The sequence below is a fragment of the Calliphora vicina genome, chromosome 1 (genome assembly GCF_958450345.1).
Source record: "Calliphora vicina chromosome 1, idCalVici1.1, whole genome shotgun sequence".
Taxonomy (NCBI): Eukaryota; Metazoa; Arthropoda; class Insecta; order Diptera; family Calliphoridae; genus Calliphora; species Calliphora vicina.
The window spans coordinates 88,650,361-88,678,066 of record NC_088780.1 but is presented as its reverse complement, the minus strand read 5'-3'; the positions used below and the strand labels follow the sequence as shown (position 1 = coordinate 88,678,066).

The 27,706-nt window shown below is 29.4% G+C and overlaps 2 protein-coding genes across 2 annotated transcripts; both read left to right on the top strand.

The window, feature by feature from the left end:
- The first annotated feature begins 651 nt into the window (after positions 1-651).
- Positions 652-17,876, top strand: Sap-r (Saposin-related). The gene is made up of 11 exons (XM_065515088.1): positions 652-854; positions 1,118-1,208; positions 12,136-12,418; positions 12,526-13,791; positions 13,860-14,091; positions 14,194-14,339; positions 16,136-16,316; positions 16,465-16,833; positions 16,896-17,041; positions 17,116-17,257; positions 17,334-17,876. The coding sequence occupies exons 1-11, from the start codon at positions 800-802 to the stop codon at positions 17,336-17,338; spliced, it is 2,916 nt and encodes a 971-aa protein (XP_065371160.1). The 5' UTR covers positions 652-799; the 3' UTR covers positions 17,339-17,876.
- A 3-nt stretch (positions 17,877-17,879) lies between these two features.
- Positions 17,880-22,965, top strand: LOC135963298 (uncharacterized). The gene is made up of 3 exons (XM_065515089.1): positions 17,880-18,186; positions 21,667-21,755; positions 21,832-22,965. The coding sequence occupies exons 1-3, from the start codon at positions 17,915-17,917 to the stop codon at positions 22,809-22,811; spliced, it is 1,341 nt and encodes a 446-aa protein (XP_065371161.1). The 5' UTR covers positions 17,880-17,914; the 3' UTR covers positions 22,812-22,965.
- Positions 22,966-27,706: the final 4,741 nt, after the last annotated feature.

The window sequence follows — 27,706 nt, the reverse complement described above, 5'->3', positions numbered from 1 at the left end:
GACGACGACGACGTTTTTTTAATTTTTTTTTTGTTTTTAACAAAATTAAAAAAAAAACAATTTTTTTTAATCTCGTTTTTTTTTATCAACAAAAAAACCACAAACAAAAAAAACAACCAAAACAAAAAAACGCCGGTCGGGGGTTTTTTTTATGTTATTTTTTTTTTGTTGATTTCAAAAATATTTTTTTTATTTTTGTCAAATTTTGTTTGTTTATTGTTGCGATTTTTTTTAGCGTTTTTAGTAATATTTTTTCTTTTATACTACTAGCACATGCAACCCTGAATGGGATTTTTTAACTAACTGTGCAAGGCGAATTTATACAAGGTGGAGTCAGTCAAACAGCTGTTAATTTTTTTTTTCGCTTTTTGGTTCTAACAATTGTCAAATCTTGTTTTTATATTTAAATATCTACATATTCTAAGCTTATTAACAAAATATTTATTGTTTACATAAATAAGTAAAGCCCTCAATATTCAATTATCTACACTATATTAAGTTTAAATACTTATTTGTTAAATTTTTCATTTTGGTTTTTTGACATTTGTTAAGACCAATCGTTGTTTTTGTAGAACTAACACCACCTTGTATTAATTCGCCTTGTAACTGTGTTTGTTTTTTTATTCCGCAATTGCGATTATTCATTCTGCTGCATTCGTGAACGACTGACTTCTTGGAAGTTTTGGATAATTAAAAAATAATTAAAAAGTGATTTAACAAATAAAATTTTAACTATTGTTTTCAAGTGTTTGTTAATTAAGGACAATTAAAAACAGGAATTGAAAGATTTATTAACAAAATGAAACGATTTGATATTGGCCTTTGTGCCATCGTAGCTGCATTTGCAGTTTTTGGTAAGTAATGGAAGAAAAATTTACAACGAACCGATAAGAAGAATAAAGAAAATAATAGATAGCAACAACAATAATTATAAATATAGGAAAGAAAAAAATATTTGTGTGTGTGTTTTTTGTTGCTATTTTATTATTATATGTGTGTTAACAAAATAAAGAAAAACAATTTGCGTTTTAGCGAAAAAATACAGAAACATGAAAATTTAATGAAAACAGCAAATAATATTTCTTTTGTTACTTGTTTTCTGTATTATTTATTATAGGTTTGGTTGATTCGTCACCTCTAAACCAAAATCGTTTGTTGGGAGCTGAAAAATGCACCTGGGGACCCTCATATTGGTGCAGTAATATAACGTAAGTTTATAAACTTCCTTTCCCTATCTATATTCTTTGGTAATTGCAGTCATAAGAAATTTGTAATCTCAATCAACAAACACTCGTTACTAACTTACACTCACTTGCTATGTGCAGTTTTTATTTATTTTCTTTAAAAATAGTTTGTTAAATTTATTTTACAATATTTTGTTAGTATGTAGTATATTTTATAGCCTACATCTAACTACAGCAAACGGACAAAAATGCATTGTCATTTGTAGTAGTGTAGTGCCCCGACCGACTCGTGTGGTCATTGCCTGCATTTTTGTGTGTCCCAGCATTTTCTTGTATTTTATTATGTGTGTGGCTAAAAAAGCTTTAACAAATTTCCAGAAAATTTTCGTTGCATTAAGAACAAAAAACAAAAAAATACTTGCCAGCAAACACTTGTTGATAAAATTAATGCAATTATGAAAATATTTCGCTTTATGCATTAAACACATTCAAGACAGCAGGCTACCAACTTCAATCTGTCAAAAATAAAATGCACACGTTTATATGGAGACGATTATTTTAACGACAGCACAGCTACACGGCCACACGACTACTCATGCCGATGTAGCCGAATTAGGCTAATTTCTATTTTTGTCAGCTACAAAACAGAAATAGTGTTGCTAATATAATAAACAAATGTAAATCAAATTAGTGCTTAAAAAAATATATTTTTTTACTTAATTAAGAGAAGTTTCTGATAACCATATTGAAATAAATTAATAACAGGTACATAATTAATTATAACCATATATATATTTTTACTCAAAATAATTGTTTCAATCTTAATTACTTTGGAATTTTGTACGATTATTTTTTATTAAAGTGGCACCACTGAATTATAAATCAGCTGTTTACTTTGTAGCTGTCGTCTTTAAAATAATTCAGTAGCTGCCACACGACTACAACTGTAACCAGCAGAATTTGTGTTCGTGTAGTCGTGTAGCCTGCTGTCTTGAATGTGTTTAATGCATTAGCGTTAGTCTTTTGTTAAATTTGCTAAAAACCTTTATTTTTAGAGTTGTTAAAAACATCTTAATTTTTCTTTGTTTGTACATACTTTTATCTATGAATATACTTTTGTAAAATATAAAACAGCTAAAACAACAACAATAGTACGAATTGTTGATAATCCATCCGTCATCAGTTCATATCGCTGTTCATTTTTTTTTTTAATAAATACAAGTAGACGTTAAAATACCCTAAATTTAGTATATTAGCAAATTATTATTTTAAAATTTCCTTAAATGGTTTTCGTAAGCGATTTTCAGAAGTGAACCTTATATGGGAACTATGACCAATATGGTCGGATCGTCATGAAATTAGGTCGTGTGATTTCCCTATATATGAAATATTGCGTTTTCTTTTCTGACATTAATGACCCTTTGTGTTATTTTCGAAAAAAAAAATTTTAAATGTTGCCCTACATAGTCGAAAATATGCTACATAAAGTTTTTTTTTTCTCTCAATTTTATATTTTACTATATTTGCAATGTTTTTATTTTTAACGAATTTATCGGATGAATTATACAACAATCAGTCAGGCATGTTCTTGAGAATCTTGCTATTGAATTTTTGAAAAATGTTTAATTCTGTGGTGGTTTGGAAAAACTAGGTAACTAAATTTTTTGAAAACACGAGAAAACACACACTTTACGTTTTAAACATATTTCACTAATTATTTAATATGAATTTATGTTATTATGCATGCACATTAAACAAAACATAATTTTAAATAATGTTAAACATTTCTGGTTTCATTGAACTCGTTTTTGGGCATTAAAATCGAAAATCAATATCAATATCAGTTTAAAAAAAAAAAAATTTGCTCAATTTATTTTAATTAAGCAATTTCAAAAATCATTTGAGCAAAAAACTAACTATTTGACTCAGCACGTTAATTTACCCGTTTTTTTACGAAAAAATGGAGTTACCTAGTTTTTTCAAAAAAATATTTATAAAAATTCCAAAAGATAAAAATATAGGAAGACGTAGCGTGCAAAATTTAAGTTTTATACAGTTTATTGTGAAAAAACAATGACAAGGAACAAGTACTCCAGTAAATTTAAAATTAAAGTTATTGAAGACTGGAAGACGGGCTTATCACTACATGAATTTAGTAAAAAATATTCAATTAACAGATCAGTTATTTCCAGGCTCGTTTCAAAATTTTTTAAGACTGGTCGAAAATCTCCGGTGCATTCTGAAGGTCGTTCGCAAAAAAACACGATATTATGATTCCTTGATCAAAAGAGCAATACAAAAATATCCTACAGCATCAGCTATTCAAGTACGAACAAGTTTAAGATTATGCGTTAGCTAAAGAACAATCCGTAGAAGAGTAGTAAAAGCCCGATTATTCAGCTGACGACCAGCAAAAAACATTTCTATCAGCTAAGAACAAGAAAGCTAGACTGAAATTTGCCAAAGCCCACATCGACTGGAGTGTCCAAAAATTAAAGACAGTACTGTTCTCTGCCGAATTCAAATACAACATAATATGTTCCGCTGGAATAAGGCGTGTATGCAGACCAAAAGGAGGTCTGGGGTTGCTTTTCTGGTCAAGGATTATGGCCAAATCATAAAATTTATGGGATTATGGATCGGTTCATGTACCGTGATGTATTGAAAGCTGTAATGTTGCCTTATGCCAGTGAAGAGATGCCAATTATAGGGAGCATCCAACAGGATAACGATCCTAAGCACCCCTCCAAAGTTTGTAAGACTTGGCTACACAGCAATAAGATTCAAGTTCTTCATTGGCCTGGCCAATCTCCCGATCTCAATCCTATTGAGAACATGTGGTACATTGTTAATATGAAAATAAATCGTGAAAATTGTTGAAATAAGGATCGGGAATTTTCACGATTTATTTCATGCCGTTAAAATAGCCTGGGAAGGAAGATCGGAAAACGCCATAAAAACATATTATCTTCTATGCCAAGAGATATTCTTGTGCCATCCAAAACAAAGGATTTGCAACAAAAAATTAACTAAAATTTTTTTTATAGTATATCCTTGAAGGGGTGATTTAGTTTTGTCCGTTTCATTTTCTACCTTAAAATATTTTTTAATTTTAAGTTACCTCTTATAGAAAGGTTAACTTTGAAAGTATTTGTTTATCAATACTAAACATATTAACAAATGATAATAATAATACATAATAGATATTTAAAACTTTGATTTTATACAAAAAAATACCATATGAAAAAAATTCATTGAGGGGGTTCTTTAGTTATGGCCAATACTGTATATCATATGCCGATGTTTTTAAAACCTCGTATTTATCACCTGGTTTGCAAAATGCTCCTATGTAAATTGTTTATATGAAGACAAATTATGTATAAAGAATCATTTGTGATAACTTCGAAATCGATGGAGAATATTTTGATAAGTGAATATATGGCAAATATGCCTCTCATGTAATGCAGAAAAAAAATATTCTAAAAATTATACACGTCGCCGGACAGAATTGATTTTCATTGGCAAAAACATAAATTTTGCCATTAGTTAGTAAACATATCAAAACTAAGATAGCCAAAATATGTAAACATAAATATTTAATTTAAATTTGGAAAAAAGTTAATTTTCTATATTTGATCAGATAAAAATGATCATAGCTAAATTATTATCGATAATGAACTGAATTTTTCTTTCTAAATTGGTTGGATTGTAGTCTTTGAAAACGGTACACTACATGACATGTGTTATAAAATATTTGTTAAAGTACTATATTTACGTCAATACATCGTCCAGATAAAGTTAAAAGTATTCTCTTTAACCCTATATATGATTTATATATACATATATATATATGTTCTGTGATCTGCTTGCTACCAATATTAGTTGTCTGTTTGTGAAAGAAATTATTATTTATATGCACGGTTCAGCGAAAAAATACTTTTGCTTCAAAAACTAGTCCTATTTATTATAAGTTTGTTAAAAAGAGTCCCTTGAGAAGATTTTGTTATTTGAAAACGTGTGAGTTACATAAAATTGAAGTAAGGGCAGTATTTTAAATTGGATGGAACCGTAAACACGATATACATGATTAAAATAATTTACATAAGATCCCTTGCAATTGATTCTTGTATAAAGTAGGCAGGCATATAAATATATTGCCGACACAGCTTTTAAAAACTAAAATAATTTACATTTAATAATATTTTCATAAGTTGTTTGCAAAAACGATAAAGAAGCAAGACATTATACGTTTTAGCAAGTAATCGAACAGTTAATGTTGTTGCGATTCTTTTATTCGATTATTTTTACTAACAAAACAATAGGAACAAAATTAGCACAATTGGGATTAATAGCTTTTCTGATAACCTCCACTATTATATATTTATAAATATTTTGTTGTTTATTTAAAAAAGTAATAATTCTTTAGCCGCCATCATTTATTTTGATGTAAATATTATTTAAATAATAAGAAATAACTAATACAAATTGGACCATGCCATGGTGGGCAGGGAGTTAGTTAGTTTGTCTGTCTGTTTGTTCTTTGTTTTTGTAGTTTATTTAATTCAATTAAATTTGTTGTTATTATGTTGTTAAATGCTTTGCTTTTTTATTATTATTGCTAGTATCAACTTATTCATACTCATGACTAATAAAGTTCAAATTAAACTATAGGGTGAAGAGGGAGGTAGGTGGCAGTGTTTTGTTTTGTTTTATTTGTATTTTTCATTTTGTGATAATTTTCTTAAAGTAAATGAATGCAATTTTTAGGGTGTTGTTGCATTTTATAATTTTGTTTGTTTTTATCGTCTGTATTTTTTTGTGTTTGGTTTTTCATTAGTTCTGCTTTGAGATTTTAGTCACAAAGAAAAACTACGAATTGGAATTGTTTTGTGTTTAAAAAGACCGGCTGAATGTAGCAAAGGGTGTAACCCACACCAGGCTTTATTATTAAGAATTATTGTGTGATAGCAGCGAAGCATTGACTTAGAAACTGCATGTTTGTGGCTTTAAAATATTTATAAACAATTGTTTAATACGAAACGTGTACATTAGTTTAAAAGTATATTTACATGACCTTTGATTTTGAAATCTAATTTTAAACAGATTTTAAATTAAATATTTTTTATACATACTATTTACATTTTTTGGAATTATTTGAACAGTGGGAATGAATAAAATTAAAAATGAAGGTTAGGAATATAGACAATAATAAGTACAATTGGGCTCGCTTTAAACCGGCTTAATTACGAATAATAAGCATAATTGTTTAAAGTCTTATGAGAAATCAATAAAATACCTTTTTTCCTTTGTATTAAAAAATTGGAATTAAGTAGGGAGGAAACAAAATTGTTCGTCAAGGCATCGGACCTTTTTATAAGGTAAATCGATAAATAAAAAATCAAATAATACTTGGGCTTAAAAAATTTTAAGGAACAACGTGAAAATATAAACGTTAACCTTATATAAAACATGGAAATGTGTATACCAGATATTATCGAATTCATGAAAATTAGGAATTAAATTTTAACAAATAGTTTGAACTGGGTAATGCCATTTCCACGACAGCCGGTTCTACGCACCGCAATGACCCGAGTTCACTTGACCTAGGGCTGTTAACTCAGCAAACACTGCTGATACAACAACAAAAACAACCAGGTAATGCAAACTTACTTGAGAGATCAGCATAGTTTTTAAACATATTATTTAAAAGTTTTTAAATTATTTTGTGGCGATAAATATCAATTCAAAATGTTCCCGATATTTATAATTTGATTTTTTTGGGTAAATTAAAAATAATAAAAGAAGAGCTTGTTGATTATTGATGATTAAAATCCAACTCTATGAAAACGTCATCGCCATAATGTATGATCATCAAATCATCATACATTCCCCTACTCTTGTTTACAATGTTAATATAAAGTCACAATATTTTTAATAACTATTTGCTTTTCATTTCATTTATCTTACAATATAACTGAACCGTAAAGGACTCATTATTAATGAATGCCGAATCAAAATAATAGATTTTCAAGAGACCAAAAACAATTTCCGAAATATTGTACATACAAATAAACTATGTTCCTTCTAAACTCAACTTTTTTTTGCATATTTTCGAGTATTTTTTATAGTTGGCATAGTTTGTTGAAAGAAAAATCGAAAACTTAAGAAGTCTTGTATAAAAAATTTATATGAACATGGATATTATTAATCTAACAATTCATGTAACGTATGCGAAATGAAATTGCAACAACAATTTGACACTGGCCAAAGAAAAAGTACATGAGTTATCAATAAAATTTCCTATTGAAGTTTTATTTTGTTTTTTTTTTCTCAATACATTAGTTACAAATAATTTCTGAAAAAGTCATAATTTTTCAATTATACTGTTGTTTGTAGTTGATTACAATTTTTGCCGGTAGTGGTCATTTTTTGTCGGAGAAGAGAAATGTGCTTATCAAGTTCACAACTTATTTACGAATGAGATTTAAATAATTTCTTACATTATAAAATAATTTATTTGAAAATTCTGATTCGAAATACATATGTTCAGATCAAATTATTTAAAAAACATTCGCAGACGAATTATGTTTACTGATAACATTTTTAATTTAAATACACAAAACTATATAATTTGTTTAACAAAACATGCCAATACTCCAAGAAATAAGAAATGCGTGAGCATTGCATGTCTTAGATAAAAGTATTATTTACAAAGAATTTTATACAAAACTGATAACAATATACATATGTCATGCATAAAACCACTTAAATTTATCAATAAAATATATTAGCATCAAACAACAACATGTTTCTCCGACATATTTCTAAATTATCATTAAGCGGTATTTTTAACATAAAGACTTTTCTTGCCGTTTTTTTGTTGTTTTTTTTGTAAATATAAAAAACCACAATAATGATTACAAATGCAAATTTTTCTGCACAAATCAAAGTCCATAGAGGTTTTAATTACAACACAATTAATGTAATGAAGAATGCACTTAATTATGACATGAAACTATATTTAAAATATTGATGACTTATTAATATTATTATTGTTTGTTAAGTCTTTAAAAAACATACATATACATATATTTTCGGTTGAGTTTTCAAGTTTAAAGTAATAATAATTTTTGCTGATTATTTGGTTTGTAACGAAATATGCTGATTGTTTTTTGATATTATTTTAATTGTATTTTTTTTTATTTTTAAAATAAATTATCATTTTCATTCATATTTATAAAAATAATAAATAAATATGTACATGACCAAATTCTAAGGAAATATTTTGTATATGAAGTGTGGTTGGTTGGTGTCTGGTCTGTTGTACTATGCATTTCAAATGCGGGTCATTTGAGCTGAGGGTATAGTATTTTTTATTAAACAAAGAACATAATATCACTATTTTATTTATCATAACATTTGTACTTTGATTTGTTTTCATTTGTTTCTTTTTAAGAATATAGTGTATTTTTTGTAATTGTAATACTATGCTATTATCTTTAAAATTTCTAAGAATTTTAAAAGAAATATGTCTTTATTATTTCAACTATCCCATCTAACAATAAATCCTATAAAAATATAAGTATAACAATAAGAAATTATATTTTTTAAAGAAAATCAGTGTTAAAGAGGCGCTGAGGTGCGCCTAATTTGGTAACACAGGCGGACTGGAATATCGTCCTGTACGTACTGCCCATTGAAGAAAATGTGTCTGGGTTGGCTGCAAGAAACATATTAAGAGCTAGTTTTTGAAATAAAGATAATCTAAATTCTCTGTTTAAACCTATGTAGCTTAAATTAAAATTTGTGTTTTTCACTTATTGTTTATTAAGTATATAATCTAGGTTTAACTGAGCATCATTGGCGTTAAAAAACCTAAGTAAGAACTGTCAAAGCACAAACAGCTCAAAAATAAAATAAATAATTCAGCACAGCAGTTGTTTTATTTATATGCTTTATTAATAACAATATGTTTAATCACCATTTTAATTACTTTAATTTCACTTTATCTTTTGCAAAGTTAAAATTCACAAAAAAGTTATGTACGCAGTTGCTTTATTTTATAAAATTTAAAGTATTTAAAATTTTTTTATATGAAAAATTTTGAGGAATGTACATGTGATTTGAAAATATAGCATTCATTGCTAACAATGTTCGTAATCCATTAGTTAAAGTCCACCTAAATTTGTTTAAGGTTTAACTTAACAGCCTTATAAGTTACATTTAATTAACAAATAAAAAAATTGCTGACCCTGCGCTTCAGAATACTGAAAAGGTTCTTTGTGGAATTCAAGATTTGAATCAATCCCATTAGCAGATAACTAATATTGTAACTAAATATGACGAGTGTTTATACAGTGGTTGACAAAACAATGTAAACTTTTCCAAATATTCCATATGTAGCCCAAAATTTAAAATATTTTTTGAAAATAAAAATGTTTTTTTTTTAGTATTTTACTTATATAGTTTTATTTATATAAATTAACTGAAAAACAAACAACATAATTAATTATATTCTGAAAAAAGGGAACAAAATTAAAAATATTCACTATTTCGCTACTGACAAAACAATGGAAACTTTTAAACTTCTGCAAGAAAGAAGTGTAAAAGGAAAATAATATTTAAAAGAACGATGTAAAAAGCATCCTGTTTACAGTTATTTTATTTTTAAATTCTGGTAATTTTTCACAATTTCTTTTTCTAAGTTTTTCGCATAATTGCGTTTTTTTTAAAGTTAACTAAAATGGCTAAAGTTAAGATTTGTGAAGACTTAATAAATATAATAATTAACGATTTTAAAGCTGGTTTAAAACAAAAAAGAACCTTTGACAAATATTCCATAAATAAATAAGCAGTTTCAAAAATTATAAAGAAATTTCGTGAGACCGGTTCTGTAAAAACTCAACATTTAGGTGGAAGACCTCATAAGACTACTCCTAGACAAGATAATTTAACAGCGAGAGAGTTCAAGAATTTCCCAAAAATAACTCCTCGATAAGTTGTTAATAGCCTAAAATTAGAAATAAGTACCCGAATAGTTTGTCGCAGGGCAAATGAGGCTGGTCTTGGTTGCTATCGTCCTGCGAAAAAAACCACTCATTTCTAAAAAGAACAGTTCTGCTCGTCTACAATTTGCCAGGGATCATTTAAACTGGTCGATACAGAAATGGAATACTGTCCTCTTTTCCGACGAATCCAAATACAATTTAAGAGGCAGAACATCGAACAATCGCCAGATCTCAATCCCATAGAAAATCTATGAGAAATTGTAGATCGTAAAATAAGGACCCAAAATTACACCAGGTAGGAAGATTTATCGGATGCGGTTATAAGGGAATGGCAAAATATTTCAAAGGAGACCATTGACTCTTTAATTGGTTCAATGCATCGTCGATGTGTAGCAGTTATAAAAAATGAGGGATACCCAACAAAATATTGAGTTATTGCAAAGTTTAGACCATATTTGTTAAAATAATACCTAAGTTTCCATTGTTTTGTCAATGCCGTAATAAAAAAATCTTTTAAATTTGTTTTCTCATTTTTTTGTTAAATTAAGTTAATAAACGTATACAAATAAAATAATGAAATATTTGGAAAAGTTTCCATTGTTTTGTCAACCACTGTATATAGTCAATATTGGCAATTCCCATTCAGCATTTTCAATAATTTGGTTGGCAAAAATGTTAAATTTCATTCGTCTAAAAGCGAACATTGGAAATTTACTTGAGAACCTAATTGCCTAAATAAATTGAATTCCATTGGGCGTAATCATTGATTAAACTTGTTTTTTCCTGAACATTCAGCGAAAAAAAACCCTTCCTATATTTTTATATATATTTTTTTCAATTATTATTAAAAGCATTCGAATGACGAATATTCTGTGATTAAATAAACATGCATAGAGAATTATACAAAAACTCCGTATTGGCAAATAAAAATACAAAAAATCAGATGTCTAATACAACAACAAAATACATTCATTGACCAAAATGTATTTTGTTGTTGCAAGAGTTAGGTTTTTGACAACAGCCTTTTGAAATGTAGGTCTTTTTTGTCTGTAGGTCTGGTGAAAATTAAAAAGGCTCATTTGCTGCAACAACGTCACATAATTCAAAAAAAGTTGAATCGAGAAAAACGGCTTTGAATGTTTCATGACATTTTACTATTTCTTAAATAAATTTTCAACAAATAATGCGATTTCAGAAATAAAACCTGATTTCATTAGGAGATATTAATATCTTTCTAATCTGTATTTAACCCAAATTTTTACTTATCAAATATACGAGAAAACATGAATTTTAATTTTGACGTTTACAACGCTCTCATACCAAAAATAATTGACTTTTTTTAAAACTGATAAAACTATATGAAAGACTAAAGAACGGCGCATATTTTGTATTACTCAGTTCATTTTGATTTGAGTTATGGCGTTGTTGCAGCAAATGAGCGATATATGTACATTTTTGTTACTAACACATATTTAGACTTAGGTACTTTTTCATTAACACATGTTTAGAGTTAGGTACTATTATATAGAATGGAAGGAGAGAAAAGTGTTAATCAAAAAAATTAAACAAAACTCCTATCTTTTCACACATACGGATGATACAATAACAAAATACACTGCAATGCATTCTCATGAATTAGGTTTTCTACAACAGAGTTAGGTTTGTTAAATTAATTATTGTTTTGTAACAAATCCTTATTAATTTATCAAAACAAATGTTGTTTTGTTAAAGAAACAATAGACTTTCTTTGTTATTTTAGTTTCTTTTAAGTTTTAAGTTTTTATCTAATCATCAAAACGATTATTTTTTTTATTATTCTTATCGTCCATTTAAATTATTTGTTTACTTTCTTTGTAATAAAGTTTTGCTGCTATGTATATTTATTTTTAATTGCAAACATTTGTACATTATAATTAAATTATTTACTTTCAATTTGTTTGCAGCAATGCTAAAGGTTGTAATGCTGTACGCCATTGTATACAAACCGTTTGGGAAAATCATCAAGTACCCGTTGACAATGATTCCATTTGCCAAATTTGCAAAGATATGGTCACCCAGGCACGCGATCAATTGCGCAGCAATGAGACCATGGAAGAGTTGAAGGAAGTATTTGAGGGCTCTTGCAATCTAATACCCCTTAAGGTTGTGAAAAAAGAATGCTGCAAATTGGCTGATAATTTTATACCCGAATTGGTGGAGGCTTTGTCATCACAAATGAATCCAGATGTAAGTTGGAATAAATAAACATAATATTCAAGTAAAATGTTATTATCTTCTACGTTTCGCTAATTATTTACAAAAATCTTTGACTTTTTTCATTTAAATCTTTTTAGCAAGTTTGTTCTGTTGCGGGTCTTTGTAACAATGCTGAAATCGACAGATTACTTACGAAATACTATACTTCCGCCTTGGATGGCACACTTAAAGAAGAAGACGATGTTAGTGCTGAAATTATTGTGCCCACACATACAAAAGAAGTGGCTGTTGATGCTCCCAAAAAACCTCTCTTAAGCTGTGGCAATTGTTACAACATGGCCACCTTGATGACCACTAAATTCCAGTCAACCAATCGTGATGATGTTCTAGACAAAATTCTTCATATCTGCGGTGAAATGTCTTCCTTTTCGGATGCCTGTGCCAATATCGCCCTCACATATTTCAATGATATCTACGATCATATTCAAGAGAATCTACAACCAGCTGGTGTTTGTCATATTTCTGGTGTATGTGCTGCTAGATATCATCAACATCCCGAAGATCCCAAAGAGGAGGAACCTATTGATTTAATGGCAGCAGGTAACGATGATATTCCTTGCGAGTTGTGCCAGCAATTGGTGCGTCATTTGCGTGATGTATTGGTGGCCAATACCACCGAAAGTGAATTCAAACAAGTGATGGAGGGTTTGTGCAATCAAACCAAGGGTTTCCGTACAGAATGTTTAAGCATTGTCGATCAATATTATGATTTGATTTATCAAAGTTTGGTAAATAATTTGGATGCCAATGGCGCTTGCTTCCTTATCGGTGTGTGTCCCAAGGGTTCTGATGCCTTGTTCCAAGGAGAAATGATGCCATTATTGCCTGCATTGCCACCAGCTGAAATTAAAGTAACCATCCGCAAGAAGTTGGGTGCTAATGAACCTAAATTCACTCAAGAAGATCTCAAAGCCATGACTTTGCCCATTGATCATCTCATGGGAGCTGCTAATCCCGGTCTACTCGTAGAAGGCGGCGAACTTTGCACCATTTGTGAATATTTGTTGCATTTTATACAAGAATCATTGGCCACCCCATCAACTGAAGATGAAATCAAACACGCTGTCAATGGCATTTGCAACAAATTCCCCAACAGCATTAAGGGTCAATGTCACAATTTCATTGATATGTACGGTGATGCTGTCATAGCTCTTTTGATTCAGGGTTTGGATCCTCGTGAAGTTTGCCCCAAAATGCAAATGTGTCCTCCTAACCATGAAAATCATGACGATATGGAAGTCTTCGAACCCCAACCTTCCGACGAACAAGATAAACCCACCTGTCCCTTATGTTTGTTTGCTGTAGAACAGGCTCAGGAGAAAATCAAAAATGACAAATCAAAGGTAAGTCTCAAATTGTTACAATAATTAAAATAAAAAAGACTTTCAATATTTCTTTTTTTAATTTCCAGAAAAACATTGCAAATGTTTTAAACAAGTTATGCAACCATTTGCCACAAAAATTACAAAACGAATGTGTGGACTTTGTCCAAACCTATTCATCCGAATTGGTCGATATGTTGATTACCGATTTCAAACCCCAAGAGATTTGTGTTGCTTTGAAACTCTGCCCCAAGGCTAAAAACTATTTAGATGATATGGGCATTAGTTTGGAAAATGAGAGTGAGGAAGTCGATGATATAGGTATGTTAACGATTGCTTTATATTCTTGGTTATGGCCTTATTGGCCGGTTATAAATTTCTACTATTCGACACACTGTTTAATTAATTTGTATTTATATTTAGCTTTCAACGAAATCAATGATAGCGAAGAAATGCCCGTTGAAATTATATTCCAAGAACAACATAGTGAGGTCAGTTCACCAAATTGTCTTTTATGCGTAGAAATCGTTAAGTTGGCTGAGAAACGTTTGAACAAACATACAACCAAAGTGAGTAATAATGTTTTAGTTTTTAATTGATTTTATTAAATTGGAGTTTAAAATAGCTAAGACGATCTAGCAGGGTCTGTCTGTTGAAGACATGCAGGGGAATGATATATTTATCTTTGTTGATCAGAAAAGTTTGTTTGGTATTGAAAATGGGCAAAATCGGTTAAATAGAATTAAGATGTGAGACAAGAGAAAATGCCAAAGTTGATATTTTTCAACAATGTTTTGCATTTGCTTTAAATATATAGAATATATGTAATCCCGTGCAATTTTGTACTCATTATTCCTAATATAAAGGAAAATAAACTAGTTGAAAATAGTAAGAATCTCCAAAACACCTAATTTTTTCCTCCGAATATAAGAATATGGTACATTATATCTAAAGTCTACTTCCGAAAATCACTTAAATACGCATAAATCTCTTATAAATAACGTTATCAATTCCGTTACATATAATTCACTTTCAATAATCCTCATATAAAAATCCCCGTACCGAATTGTATGAAGATCGGCCCGTGATTGATCATAGCGACACATATTAGGATCACTTCCGAAAAACACATTAACCTACATAAATTTCAATGTCGAACCAAAATGTTACACAGAACGGTTGTATGTATGCACAAATCATACTCACTTCCTTATCGGTGTGAGTCCCAAGGGTTCTAAGGCCTTGTTCCAAGGAGAAATGAAGTTGAATGCAAATTGAGACGAAATTCAACCAAAATAAGCCTCAAATACATAGAAATTACTAATAATAAACTAATTTGTTTAAAGTATTTATGAATCTTAAAAATGTTGTTATCCACATACAATTTAACAAAACTTAGTTTCATTAGAGAGAAATCACGCGACTTAATTTATGAAGATCTTTCCATAATTGGTCAAAGATCCCACTCCCCAAAACCACACACGAATTCATTTGTTTTATGTTTTATTATATTCGGCATATTAAAGTCTCCTAGAACAATAATTATGTTATCAGGTTTGAATAGTTCTATTACGAGCTTTTTCGCTGTAGCGTGTAGTTCATATATGTGGATACTTGACGCAGGAGGAATATAAGAACATGTGCTAAATACGTTCCTAAATTTAGTTTTGACACATGTAGCGATGAATTCGATATCTTGGACATCATTAAGAATTATTTCTTCTGAACAAAAAAGAGTTGAGACTGCAATAAAAACTCCGCCACCTTCCTTTCCAACTCTATCGCGTCTATAAATTTGGTACTGCCATTGTTTCGGAATAATGGATCCTGATTTGATTGTGTTATAATCAATGTCAATGCTTTGAAGATAAAATGAATTAAATTTTGTATTCATGCCACAAACATTCTGATAACCGATAGAGATTAATGTAAGATTATTGGATTGGTCAAGTCTACATTTAACATTTAGTGGTTTACTCAATTCAATTAGTTTTTTGGATTGTAAACAGCAGCCCTTGGAAGAGTAACATTGTTATCTTTACGATAAATAAATTGACGAACAATTGTATTTTTTGGCCAAAAATTTGGATGAACTAATCGGTCAAACAATAATCTTAAATTATGCTCTATTACGGGCGTTAATCTTATATATTTGGATATCATTGTATAATTCCGTGCCAAGATTTATCCTAATATGGAAATCCAGTAAATGCAGTAAATTGATTTATAGACTGATTATCCACATTCGTCATTGGTCATTGTATACTTTATTAGCAGCAAATTATTTGAACATTATTCAAGCATTTCTAAAGTACCTAAATATACAAATTTAATTATTATATAATTCTTTTTACGATTTTTGCAGGAAGATATTAAGAAAGCTTTAGAACAATCATGTCAAAAATTACGCAAGAATTTACAGCCTAAATGTCATCAATATGTTGACAAATACGGTGATAAAATTGCCGAATTACTTCTGAAAGAAATGGAACCAAAATTAATTTGTGCTGAATTAGGCCTGTGTCTATTTAGTGAACAAGAAGATTGTAAGTATAATTATTTGAAAGTGATGAAAACTGTTTATTACTTAGTGCACAATTTGGAATTGTTCAGTTGATTACTACTGAACTCTTTCCCCCTTTAATTGAACAATATTTATTTACATTTTCATAACTGATGATAAAACATTTTTAGTGGAAATTGATGAAGCTTTGAAATACGATGTGATTGCCATGCCAAACGAAAATGCAGTATGGATTAAAAATGATCGTTTTGTGGGCATGGATGAAGGCATGACCTTGCAGGAACCTCCCACCTGTGTTTTGTGTGAATTTGTAATGACCAAACTGGAAATGGAATTGAAAAATAAAACCGAACAAGAGGAAATCAAACGCACCATTAAGAACATTTGCAATCACATGCCCCAGACAGTGGCTAAAAGTTGTGACAAGTTTGTGGAACAGTATGCCAATGCCATTATAACATTGGTAGGCAGTGTGCCACCCAAGGAGATTTGTCAGAAATTGCAATTGTGCTTTGCCGGTTTAAGTGAAGTGGTTAATGGTGAGTTAAAGGAAATAATGAATTCTCAATTTTATGTTTTAAAATTTTTGTTGGTTTTTCAGATGAAGTTATTGAATGTGGTGTTTGCCATGGCGCCTCAATGGCTTTGTTGCCTTATTTTAGAAAACACACCGAACACGATGAAATTGGTGCCATTGATATGATTAATGTGGGCTGTGAAAATTTACCAGCTAAATATTATCAAATTGTAAGTTATTTATTATTAAACTTTGAATGGATTATTTTTTATTAATAATTAATTATGTTGCCTCTCCGTTATAGTGCTCTGAAATGATACGCATTTATGGCAAAAGTATTATGCATTTGTCTGAACGCATTGTTGTAGACGAGTCTCACATTTGTAGCGATATAGGCAAATGTTTTGAGAATGAAAAATCTAATTTGGCTTTTGCCAGAATTTCAGGTATTTATTTACATATTTATTTGTCTTAAAACTAATTTAGAAATTATTTTAAAAATGCTTTTATTCTAAATTGCAGTTTAATTTCAAAGTTATGAGATGCTTTAAACATCGAAGAAGTAATAGAAAGAGTGAAGTGAGTTTTAATGGGAGAACTATGAAAAGGCGGGTGGGTGATTTCTCTTAATAATTGTATTGTGATGCGTATTGATAAATATTAATTTCTTTTTTTTTTATACACTTTCATCTATTTGATAAAAAAAACACTTAAAACACGAAACTAAAGCCTTTGAAATAATTATAAATATTACCAAAAATATATCAAAATATCACATGAATTAAATAAAATAAATAATACAAGTTGAAAGAGGTGAATGAATGTGTTTTTAAAAATAAGAAATTTATGTAATTAAAATTATAATCTTCATCTATATGATATTTTTATAAAACTGTTAGTTGATCGATCTTCTATCACATAAAATGCGTTTCTTTTATTTTTCTTCTTTTCAATCCTTATAGTTTTAGTTCTGCAAATACTTGTATTTTATTTTTTTTTCTCTAGTTTACTAAGAAACTGTGAAAAACATTTTAATTAAAATAAAAACAATTATTAAAAAAAAAATCAATTATTTTTAAACTTTTCTTCAAACTTCAAACATCATGTTTCAGGATACATTGTTAATAATTAAGCCTGATTATTTGGCGAAACGAAAGCCTCTTTTATTGCATTTGTTACAAGAAGGATTCTTTATAAAGGCTCAACGAAAAATTCTCTTTACTCCCGAACTGGCCGCTGAATTTTATCAAGACCTGGCTGAAGATCGTTGTTTTATGTTTCAAGTTATTTTATTGTCGAAAGGAAACTCGGAAGCATTTATTTTAGCTAAAGAATGTGCGGTGGAGGTTTTAATCAATGACATGGTGTGTTATTTGTAAGTAATTTTTTTTAATATTATTTTCAAATTGTGAAATTCTGTTACGATATCACCAATAGTTCCAAAGATACCGAATTATTTCCAAAAAAAAAACATTTCTAAAAGTTTAATTTAAATACATACATATATAGATTTATATACATTAATTTCGCTCCCTTGAAGTTTTTTCAAGATGATTTGAATAGGAGAAAACACTTGTTGCCTTTTAGTGATAGTTTTCTTTGGATACACACTCAAATTTTCAGTTGGATTGAGGATGAGACCTTTTGCTGTCGTGTTTATAACTTTGCCGTAATTATACAGAAGCCACATCCGCAATATATACGATTCAAGTTTAGATAAAATTTGTATCGTAGTTTATTGTCCTGATAAACCCAAATTTGGCTGCATTTCTTAACAAATTGTTCTTCAGAGTGTTTAAATATTGTTCTGCGACCATGAATGTTTCAGTTAAACATTGCTTCCGATATAGCCCCAAATCATTATCGAAATTATAAAGTAACACCTTACGTCAGAGTCTAGATGGCACATCGTTGTAATACAACATCACTTAAGTCTCGTCGCGTAATATAACGTTATCCCAATAGAAGACCGTCGCGACTTCTGTCGAGACGAAGAAAAACCGTTTTATACATTTGTTGCAGAAAGGAGTAGTTTTTTATATGATTTTCTGGTTGAATATTCGTTTTTTATTATGGTCTCACTAACTGTTTAATGGGCAATGACATCGTGTTCTTCTTTAAGTTCTCTCGGAAGAGTTCTGGTTGAAATCTGAGGGTTTTTAATAAAGTTATCTGACATTAGGCGCTATGTTATTTTAGGTCTAGGGTCACCACTACCTTTTAACGCTCATCTACCCACATTTCAGCTCGTTCTTAAACACTACAAATTGTTTTTCGTGTTACCAAAAACATCTCCGACAACTGCTGTACAATTTAAAACAGTTTTTAAAAAGCCACCAAATATTTTTTCAATGGAAATATTTAATTCTAATTAGGGATTTGCAATTATTCGAATAATCAAACATTCTGATTAATCAATATACTGATTAATAAATTAATTGCTAACTCAGCATATCTGATGAACCAAAACTATGATTAGTCAATTAATTATCAAAAAATTTAAAGTTTAATCTTTTATTATTTTAAAATACTTTGAAAACTAAAATTGATTTAGTGGAAAACTTATGAGAAAAAGTACCTAAAAACAACAATCAAAAATTAGTATACAGTTGATGGATAACGCTCTATTTTATATTACCAAAATCCGAAAATAAAATGTTAATATTTTATTGATCCTCCATTCAGCTTAATTACGACTTCTAGTCGCTTTTTCATGGAGTTTACAAGATGTTCAGTTATATCTTTAGTAATTTCCCTACCCCCTTCCTTTAAAGAGGGTTCGGAGTTCGTCCTTAAATTTCGCACAGGTGCTCTAGTTAAGGTCTGGTGATTGCGGATGTGAATTTAACAGCTTAGGCACGTTATACAATTTATACAAGCTACTCCTTAACAATTTTGGCGTTGTGCTTTTTGTCATTGTCTTGCTGAAAGAAAGACCCATGGAGTTACATGACGCAAATTTTCTGCACTTACTTTCAACTTGTGCTTTAAAATGTAAATTTGTATTCATTGTACTTTCAATAAATAAAAGATTGCTAGGTCCAACAGTCCCACACTATCATACCACGCACAGTGGTTTAGAAACTTTTTTTTTGGAAATAATTCGGTATCTTGGGAACTATTAGAGATATGGTTTGAGCTGAGTTTCTTTGTATCATTTTGTATGCATTATATGAAAAAACGTACAAATTTGTCAAAGGGGGCAAGGTTTGTGGAACTTCTGAGGAGTAAATAAAAACTTTTTAAGTATTTGATATTGTTGAAAACCTTAGAACTTGAGGATTGATATTTTAGTAAAATTAAATAATTTTATAAAATTATGGGACGTCATTTACCTTAAAAACTAAAAAAAAATTATAATATGGTGATTTTCCACGAATAAAAATATAAAATTTTGATTAATGTAAAATTTTAACAGTTAAATTATCATAACAAAATTTGGAAACAATTAGACTTTTTGACATTTTTTATTTTCAAATACCGAAATTCATAAAACGGGGTAAATTTTTTACTCAAACCGAAATTGTTATTAAATTGGGCAAGTTTGGATAGGTCTGGGGGGTGATGTGTCCGCATAACTGAGCTAATTTTTTCTTTACATGATTTAGCATTAAGTTATCTTTCCGAATCATATAAAAATTCTATATAGTCCCATAGAAAATTTTTTTCTACAAAAATATATGGATGGGCTTTTTGGGAAAAAAACGTAAAAAATATGCCCTCTTTACAAGTTCCAACTTTGTATGCGTATAACTTTTTATAGGGAAGAGATAACTGTTAACAAATTGTTTTTATTTTATTTAGAATTTTATCGCCAATATAGCTGACATTTTAAAAATAAATTTCGACCCTCCGTAGCCATATCTAAAAAACCATTAAAAGATCGTGCAAAATTAAAAAAAAATAATCAATAAACCTGAAAATCTCTTCAATTAATAGAGATAACCTACACTTGTAAGCATATTTTTGTAGATCTTCTCAAGGACTATTTATATTCTGATCATAAATGGATTTTTCGCGATTTTTTTTTTAAAATTTGATACCCAAGGTGACCAACTTTGAGGGGTTACGCACTGGCCCCCCATTAGCGCTAGCAACCTGAACAAACGTAAATCAATTCGAAAATACCTCACCTCAAATCATATGAAATTTCTTAACAATATCTCTAATAGTTCCCAACACCATCTTAAGAACGGCTCCAGAACTAGTTCTTCCTTGTTTTTTATTCGAAATTGTCATTACATTACAAATAAAGTATTTTAAAACGTTGGCTTATCCATTCTTAGATCTTTTTGACCTTTGTTGCATTCGTTTTTTAATTGCCATGTCGAAACCTCTAAAAGAATCGATGTTATTTTTTTTAATACACACCATATTTGTGTTTTTTTTAACGTACCTAAAATGTAATTACATAGATTAATTGATCCGTCCAAATCCAGAACCAATGTTTTACTAGTTCTAAATATCTCTATAGAATTTCTTAAGAATTTCATTATTGTCCTTTAGAAAGGGTTCTAGAAGTAGTTGCGATATCATTATGAATGTTATCAAAGAATCAGATGTGGTTCTTCTTATATACGTTCTAAAAATTTTTCCGGGAAATAAACAAATAAAAAAAACACAAAATTGTTATTATATTAATCATTAATCGCACAATATCTAGAGGTTATTTTCTCTAGATATGCACAAAATAAAAAATAGTTTCAAAACTCTTTCCATAAAAGTGCTAAAAAGAATTTTGAAAGTGGTCTAATTTTGACCACCGGACAATCCTAGTATATATAAATACGCTTAGTTAATTCAGGCATGAACGTTTGTATTGTTTTAAATTGATTATAAATATATTTATTTGCAGTGGTACTTCAATAGAAATGGAACAAAACATCCATGTTACCAAATGTCTTACCAAAGTTCAAAGAGAAATTAGTTTTATATTTCCCAACTGTAAGTCCCTAAACAGATGATGGAAATCAATATTAGTATTTATATCGGTATTTATTTAGCACTTTCTACTTCACAGATATTCACGAACCAATCTATTGTCCAGAACAAATTAAATTTTGCACTAACAATTCCCTTGTTCAGTCCACAATAACCACACTGTACGATATTGTAAAAAATCGCGAAAAAGATCCGCACAAAAGTTGGAAAGAGAAATTAGCGGAATCTTTAATTTTGGCCAATAAAACTTTACCTCACATTTCCAATCAATGTTGCCACAGTTCAAATCTGAATGCACAAGATATGGCACAGCAAACTAAAATCACTTGCTTTAAACATGTAAAGGAAGATGATGGAAACTACTTATCCTCTGACATGGACATTAGTAAATATTGCAGCTCACTTAATTTTACAACGAGTTCTTGTGTGTCTTGTTCGGGTTTCGACAGTGGTGCTGAATGTATAAAACAGACTTATGAACGACCTTTATCAGAAGTAATAAAAGCTCGTACAGCGCCCTTGACGGCCCAGGAATCATCTAGCATTTCTACAGTAGAGACTGTACAAGAAAATGTTTTAGAAGAATTGGTTATGGATGAACATGTAGCTGTGGTAGATGTTGCTGATTTTGGGGAAGATCAAGTTTTATATGATAATGAAAAGGAAGAAAACGTTAAATCCGATTTAGCAGATGGGGAAGGTTTAGATAATGATATAATTACAGATTTTAATATGGAAATTAAAGCTGATGTTATTCTAACAACTGAACCAGCGAACATAAATGATAATGCTATTAATGAAATACCAGATATTGAATCACCTCAATTATCTACAAATGATAATAAGGTATCTATTGAAGATATCGCAGTCACAATGGAAGAAAGCGCACATCCTGCAGCAGAAGATAACAAACAGTCTGTAGAAGAAATCGTACAATCGCCAGAGGAAAACGAACTTGCATCTGCTATAGAAAATAAAAAATCTAGTGTAGAGATCTCAGCCCCCTTGGACAAAAATGTACTTCCAGTTATTGGAGATGCTCTTCATTCAAGTGTTTAAATAGGAATTTGCATTCGGAAATACGATGATAATTTAAATTTATATTTTTGAAGATATTATATTTTGAAATTCAAGTTAAAAATTGTATCATCGAATTGTTCCATCAAATAGATTTTAACTACAATGGAATATAATGTTTTTTTGTTATATATAAAATAAATGAGTTAATCGTAATTATAACGTACTTAATTCTAAATTAAAAAATGTTATTACTTTAAATTGAACGCAGTTCAATAGTGATGATGAAATATTTCCTCTCTTGGATTTTAAAATATATTAGAGATTAATTTGGCTAATTTAACCTTATTTTTTTCTTTTTTTCTTGGACCAGCACTCAAGGGATGACCTCTACTAATGCAAAGCATTGTATTGGAACTAGGAAAATAGGTTATGGGAGGGAGGATAGAGGGAGTAGTGTTTGTGGACATTTGATTTGAATTTTCCTATATTTTGACAGGAAAGACTTCAGGAGGAAGCTTATTCAACATACGGACAGTACGGCTGAAGAACGAATTTCCCTGTAATGTGTTGTGCGATCCACTGTCCAGTCGACAACGAATTGATGTGCCCTTGCCGAAGAGCGTGTGTTGCGTAAAAAACTATGGGTTTCGGGAACAAGTTCCCTAATTTCAGCAGAGCACATACCATTGTAGTATCGGTAGAACAGTGAGCTTATACAAAAAAATTTTAAATTATGAAAGGCAAATAAATCAACGCTTGAATTTTGGTGCGTTTGTTCCAGTCAGAATCTATATAAATGTCTTTGTAAGTTTGGCCGACTTCATAAACGCAGTAATGCAAAGCAATTACAAGGCAAAGCAATACTTTGTGACATTCATGAACGCATAAATGTTTTGTAAAGAATCATAAATAAAAACCGTTCACAAATTTGACAGATGCTACGCATGGACAAGCATTTCCCTACAATAATGAACTTGCGACATTGCCAAAACAAAATCTATTGCGTTTATGAATACTATGCATTGCAGTGTTGCTTTGCAAAATGCGTTTATGAAGTCGGCCTTTGTTTGTTGGTTTGTTTATTTGTTTGAGCATTACGCTTACTTGGAAGCGTCAATAGGCTATATATTTAAAAAAAATATATATATTAGATATGGATTGCTCTGTTTCTGATTATATTACTAAAACTTCATAGAAGAGTTTTTGCAAAAAAAAAGATAAATTTTTTTTTTTTTTTATTTTTTGTTGAAAATTTAAATTTTTAAACTGCTATAACTTTTTGGTTTATGAATATTTTTTAATTAAATTTTACAATTATATAGACATTTTTTGTCGGAATGCAAAAGTGAAAATTTGGATTTAGATTTGTTATTGAGAATCCCACAATTCCCAAAAAACTTTTCAAAAAGCTCGGGGCTATGAAATCCCTTTGCATGATATTGAAGAACAGATTGGGACATACAAAACTGGTCTTAATTTTTTGAAAGCAGCTATGCGGTTTTAGAATATGTTGTCTAAAGTTGAAATTTACATAAAAAATAGGTCTACTTCGGAAGGCTCTGGACCATGCAATAATACGAATTTTGATATTATTTTGCTTTTATAATATTTCCCGAAATGTTATCTTTCAGAAAAATATAAACACATTATTTATTTTTTTCTCATTTTCTGTATAATTTAAAATTAATGTAGGTACTTTTTTCGAAAAAAAATGGCGAAAAAACTACTTTTTTATTTTTTTTAAGTTTGAATGCACATAACTTTTGACTCAGTAGATATTTTTTATATCTTAAGATTTCTAATAATAATTTTTTGTTAATTCAAAAAAAGATACTTCAAGAAAATCGGGAAAGAATTGGATCCGTTATTAGCAAAATGGCAGACCAAGGTAGGCAAAAAAAATAAAATTTTACTTTTCAAATGCGAATAACTCGTAAACTATAAGAGATAATATATGGCTAAAGCAATGTTTTTTGTAAACCTCGTCTAGTACATTCCATATATATAAAAATCTTTCAAGTCGGATCGCAAACAAAAATTTGGCATCATTTTTAATTTTTACAGATTTATTTCCACTTTTTTTTCAGATCCCCCACTGTGCGACAGGGGTAGCAAAGCGCACCGGGTCAAGCTAGTTTGTATATAAAACAAAAACAAATTTTTGAAATTTTGTTTTTGCTTTCCCTAAAAATATCACTTTGGTGACGTGATTTAGGGTCTAAGCGTAAAGAGCTTTATTTACCATTTTTTTTATCTTTGGTGACCCCCACTGAAATTTTACGGAAAAAATGTTCGTAAAATATTTTAATCCTTTTGAAAGGACTTTTTTTGATTTTGTCGAAAAAAGGGTCCTCCTAAAGAGAGAAGATCGGTCCAAAAATATATAACGTTTCGCTTTCTTTCCATTAGAAATTACAAATATTGAAAAGTTTAACCTTCACGATTTAAAGGTTAAAGTTTTCCGATTTTAGAAAAAACTTTCAAACATTATATAAAATTACCATGACTATAATATTATGAATAGGTTTTACTTAAAATTTATAACAGAAAGGAAATTGGTCTCATTCGCCAAAATATGGACAAAAAATTAGTTTTTCTTGAAAACAGAAAAATTTAAATAGCAGAAACGGAAAAACTGTAAGAGGTATTGACATCATGTTTTCATATTTTTATTCCCTATTCTGAAAATTCTGAAATTTGTTTACAAATTTTTTTAAAAATTTGAAAATGGAAATTCGAAACAGCCGTTAAAAAAATATTTTTTTTGGTTATATCTGCGTATAGGTTAACGGTATCCTAACGAAGACAAAAACTCATACACAAGTAAATACGGATATATTTTAAATAAAAATTAGCTTTTATTTTAATTTTTCTCGAAATATTTTAATTTTTTTCCTAAATTTCTTGTTCAAGTGGCCTAGACACGTTAATGGTCTGGCGAATTTGTAATAACTTTAACATTTTTTAACCAAATTTTGTAATTTATATCTCATTACAACGATAAATACGTACACATTTCGATTCTTTTGCACTCAATTGCAAAAGTATTTAGTAACAAAATTTTTACAAAAACTGAAAAATTTGATTTTGTTTCCGAATTTTGGCGATAATATAGTTTTTGGGTCATTTTGGCCCAAAGGAGATACAGGGTTAATTTCCAAAAAAATATTTTTAATGTAATATTCAGTAATATAATTAAATCTACATATTTCTAGAAAACATTGCAGAAAAAATGTTGCATATATCTGAACTTTGACCTCGATTCGCGTCCAGAAATGTTGTCCGCGTTTAGGCCTAGTGTAACAATATTCCACCCGTCACTCTTCAAAATTTTAACAAAAACATTTTTCCATACTCTAGTATGTATTCTTCAACATTTCTGTTCATATTTCACAAACTAAAGACATTTTATGACATTTCTTAAAACATATCCCCCGGATATATTTGGCAAATATTTATCATAACAAATAATGTTGTCAAGATAAAGTTGTCTGAGCTGCAGCACTAACAATTTTGTCATAACGATACAATAACACTAATAAATGTTTATCATAAAAACCATTTTATAGTTTATTCCAATGCAAAAATAAAACAAAATTAATATTCACACAAAAGTCTTTGTTAGTTGGCTCCATTGAAGAGTCGCTATCATTGCCTTCCTCGATATTGAAAGAGCTTTTAACAATATCAGGCGTGATGCTATCCTATCTGTGATGGATGAACTTGGGATGATCTATGTGTACGCCGAATATTCGGAAAGATACTCGGTTGTAGAGTCATATGTATTAACTTAGGTGGCATTAGTGTTTCAAAAGTATCCAATCGTGGAACCCCGCAGGCAGGTGTGCTATCGCCACTTTTGTGGAATAAGGCTACGAATACCCTGCTCTTCAAATGTATAACAGAAGGATCAAAACAGTCGCGTATGCTGATGATGTTGCGATATTAATATCTGATAAATTGCTGGATACAATATCTAGTAGTATGAAATCGACACTGCTCTTCAGACGGAAATTACTGTTATTAAACGTGCATCCAATTGGCTGAAATATTATAGAATAATTGGTGATATATGTATGTATATTTAATAGGGTGATCGATTCTTCGAAATTTTTTAGAACCCAGTTTTCGGTTTCTTCAAAAAATTTTAATTTAATATAAACCGGTTTCAGTTTTGGTTTTTTTATAATAACCGGTTAAACTGTTTTTTGAAAAAATATAAAAACGCCTAGAAATAAGAAGATAAAAAGTTTTATTTATTAAAATAATAGTGATTAAAACAATTTTGATTACTTCTTTTATCCTTCACAAGGTCTTCGGTTCAAATTCGACCCATTTTGAAATTAATATTTAATTTTTTGATATCAAATGTCAACAACTGTGTTAGGTTTTTAGAAAAACAAATTGGCAAAAAATATCTATAAACTAGTTTGGACTTAAAGGTCTTTTGTTACGTACAATTAGAGCTTTCAGAGCTTTGGTAGCACTACAATATACCTCTTCATCATACTTGCGGAACTACTGTTTTTCTTATCCTTCATAAGGTCTTCGGGTAAAATGTTACCCATTTTGAAATTAAAAACGTACTCGTTTTTTTAAAACAGTAGTGTTTCTACTCCTTTTTTAAAAAAGTAGTATTTCTACTCCTTTTTTTAAAAAAGTATTTCTACTTTTTTTAAAGAAGTTGTATTTCAACTACTTTTTTTAAAACAGTAGTATTTCTACTCCTTTTTTAAAAAAAAGTAGTATTTCTACTCCTTTTTTTTGTTAAAAAGTAGTATTTCTACTTCTTTTTTTAAAAAAAGTAGTATTTCTACTCCTTTTTTTTTGTTAAAAAGTAGTATTTCTACTCCTTTTTTTTGTTAAAAAGTAGTATTTCTACTTCTTTTTTTAAAAAAAGTAGTATTTCTACTCCTTTTTTTTGTTAAAAAGTA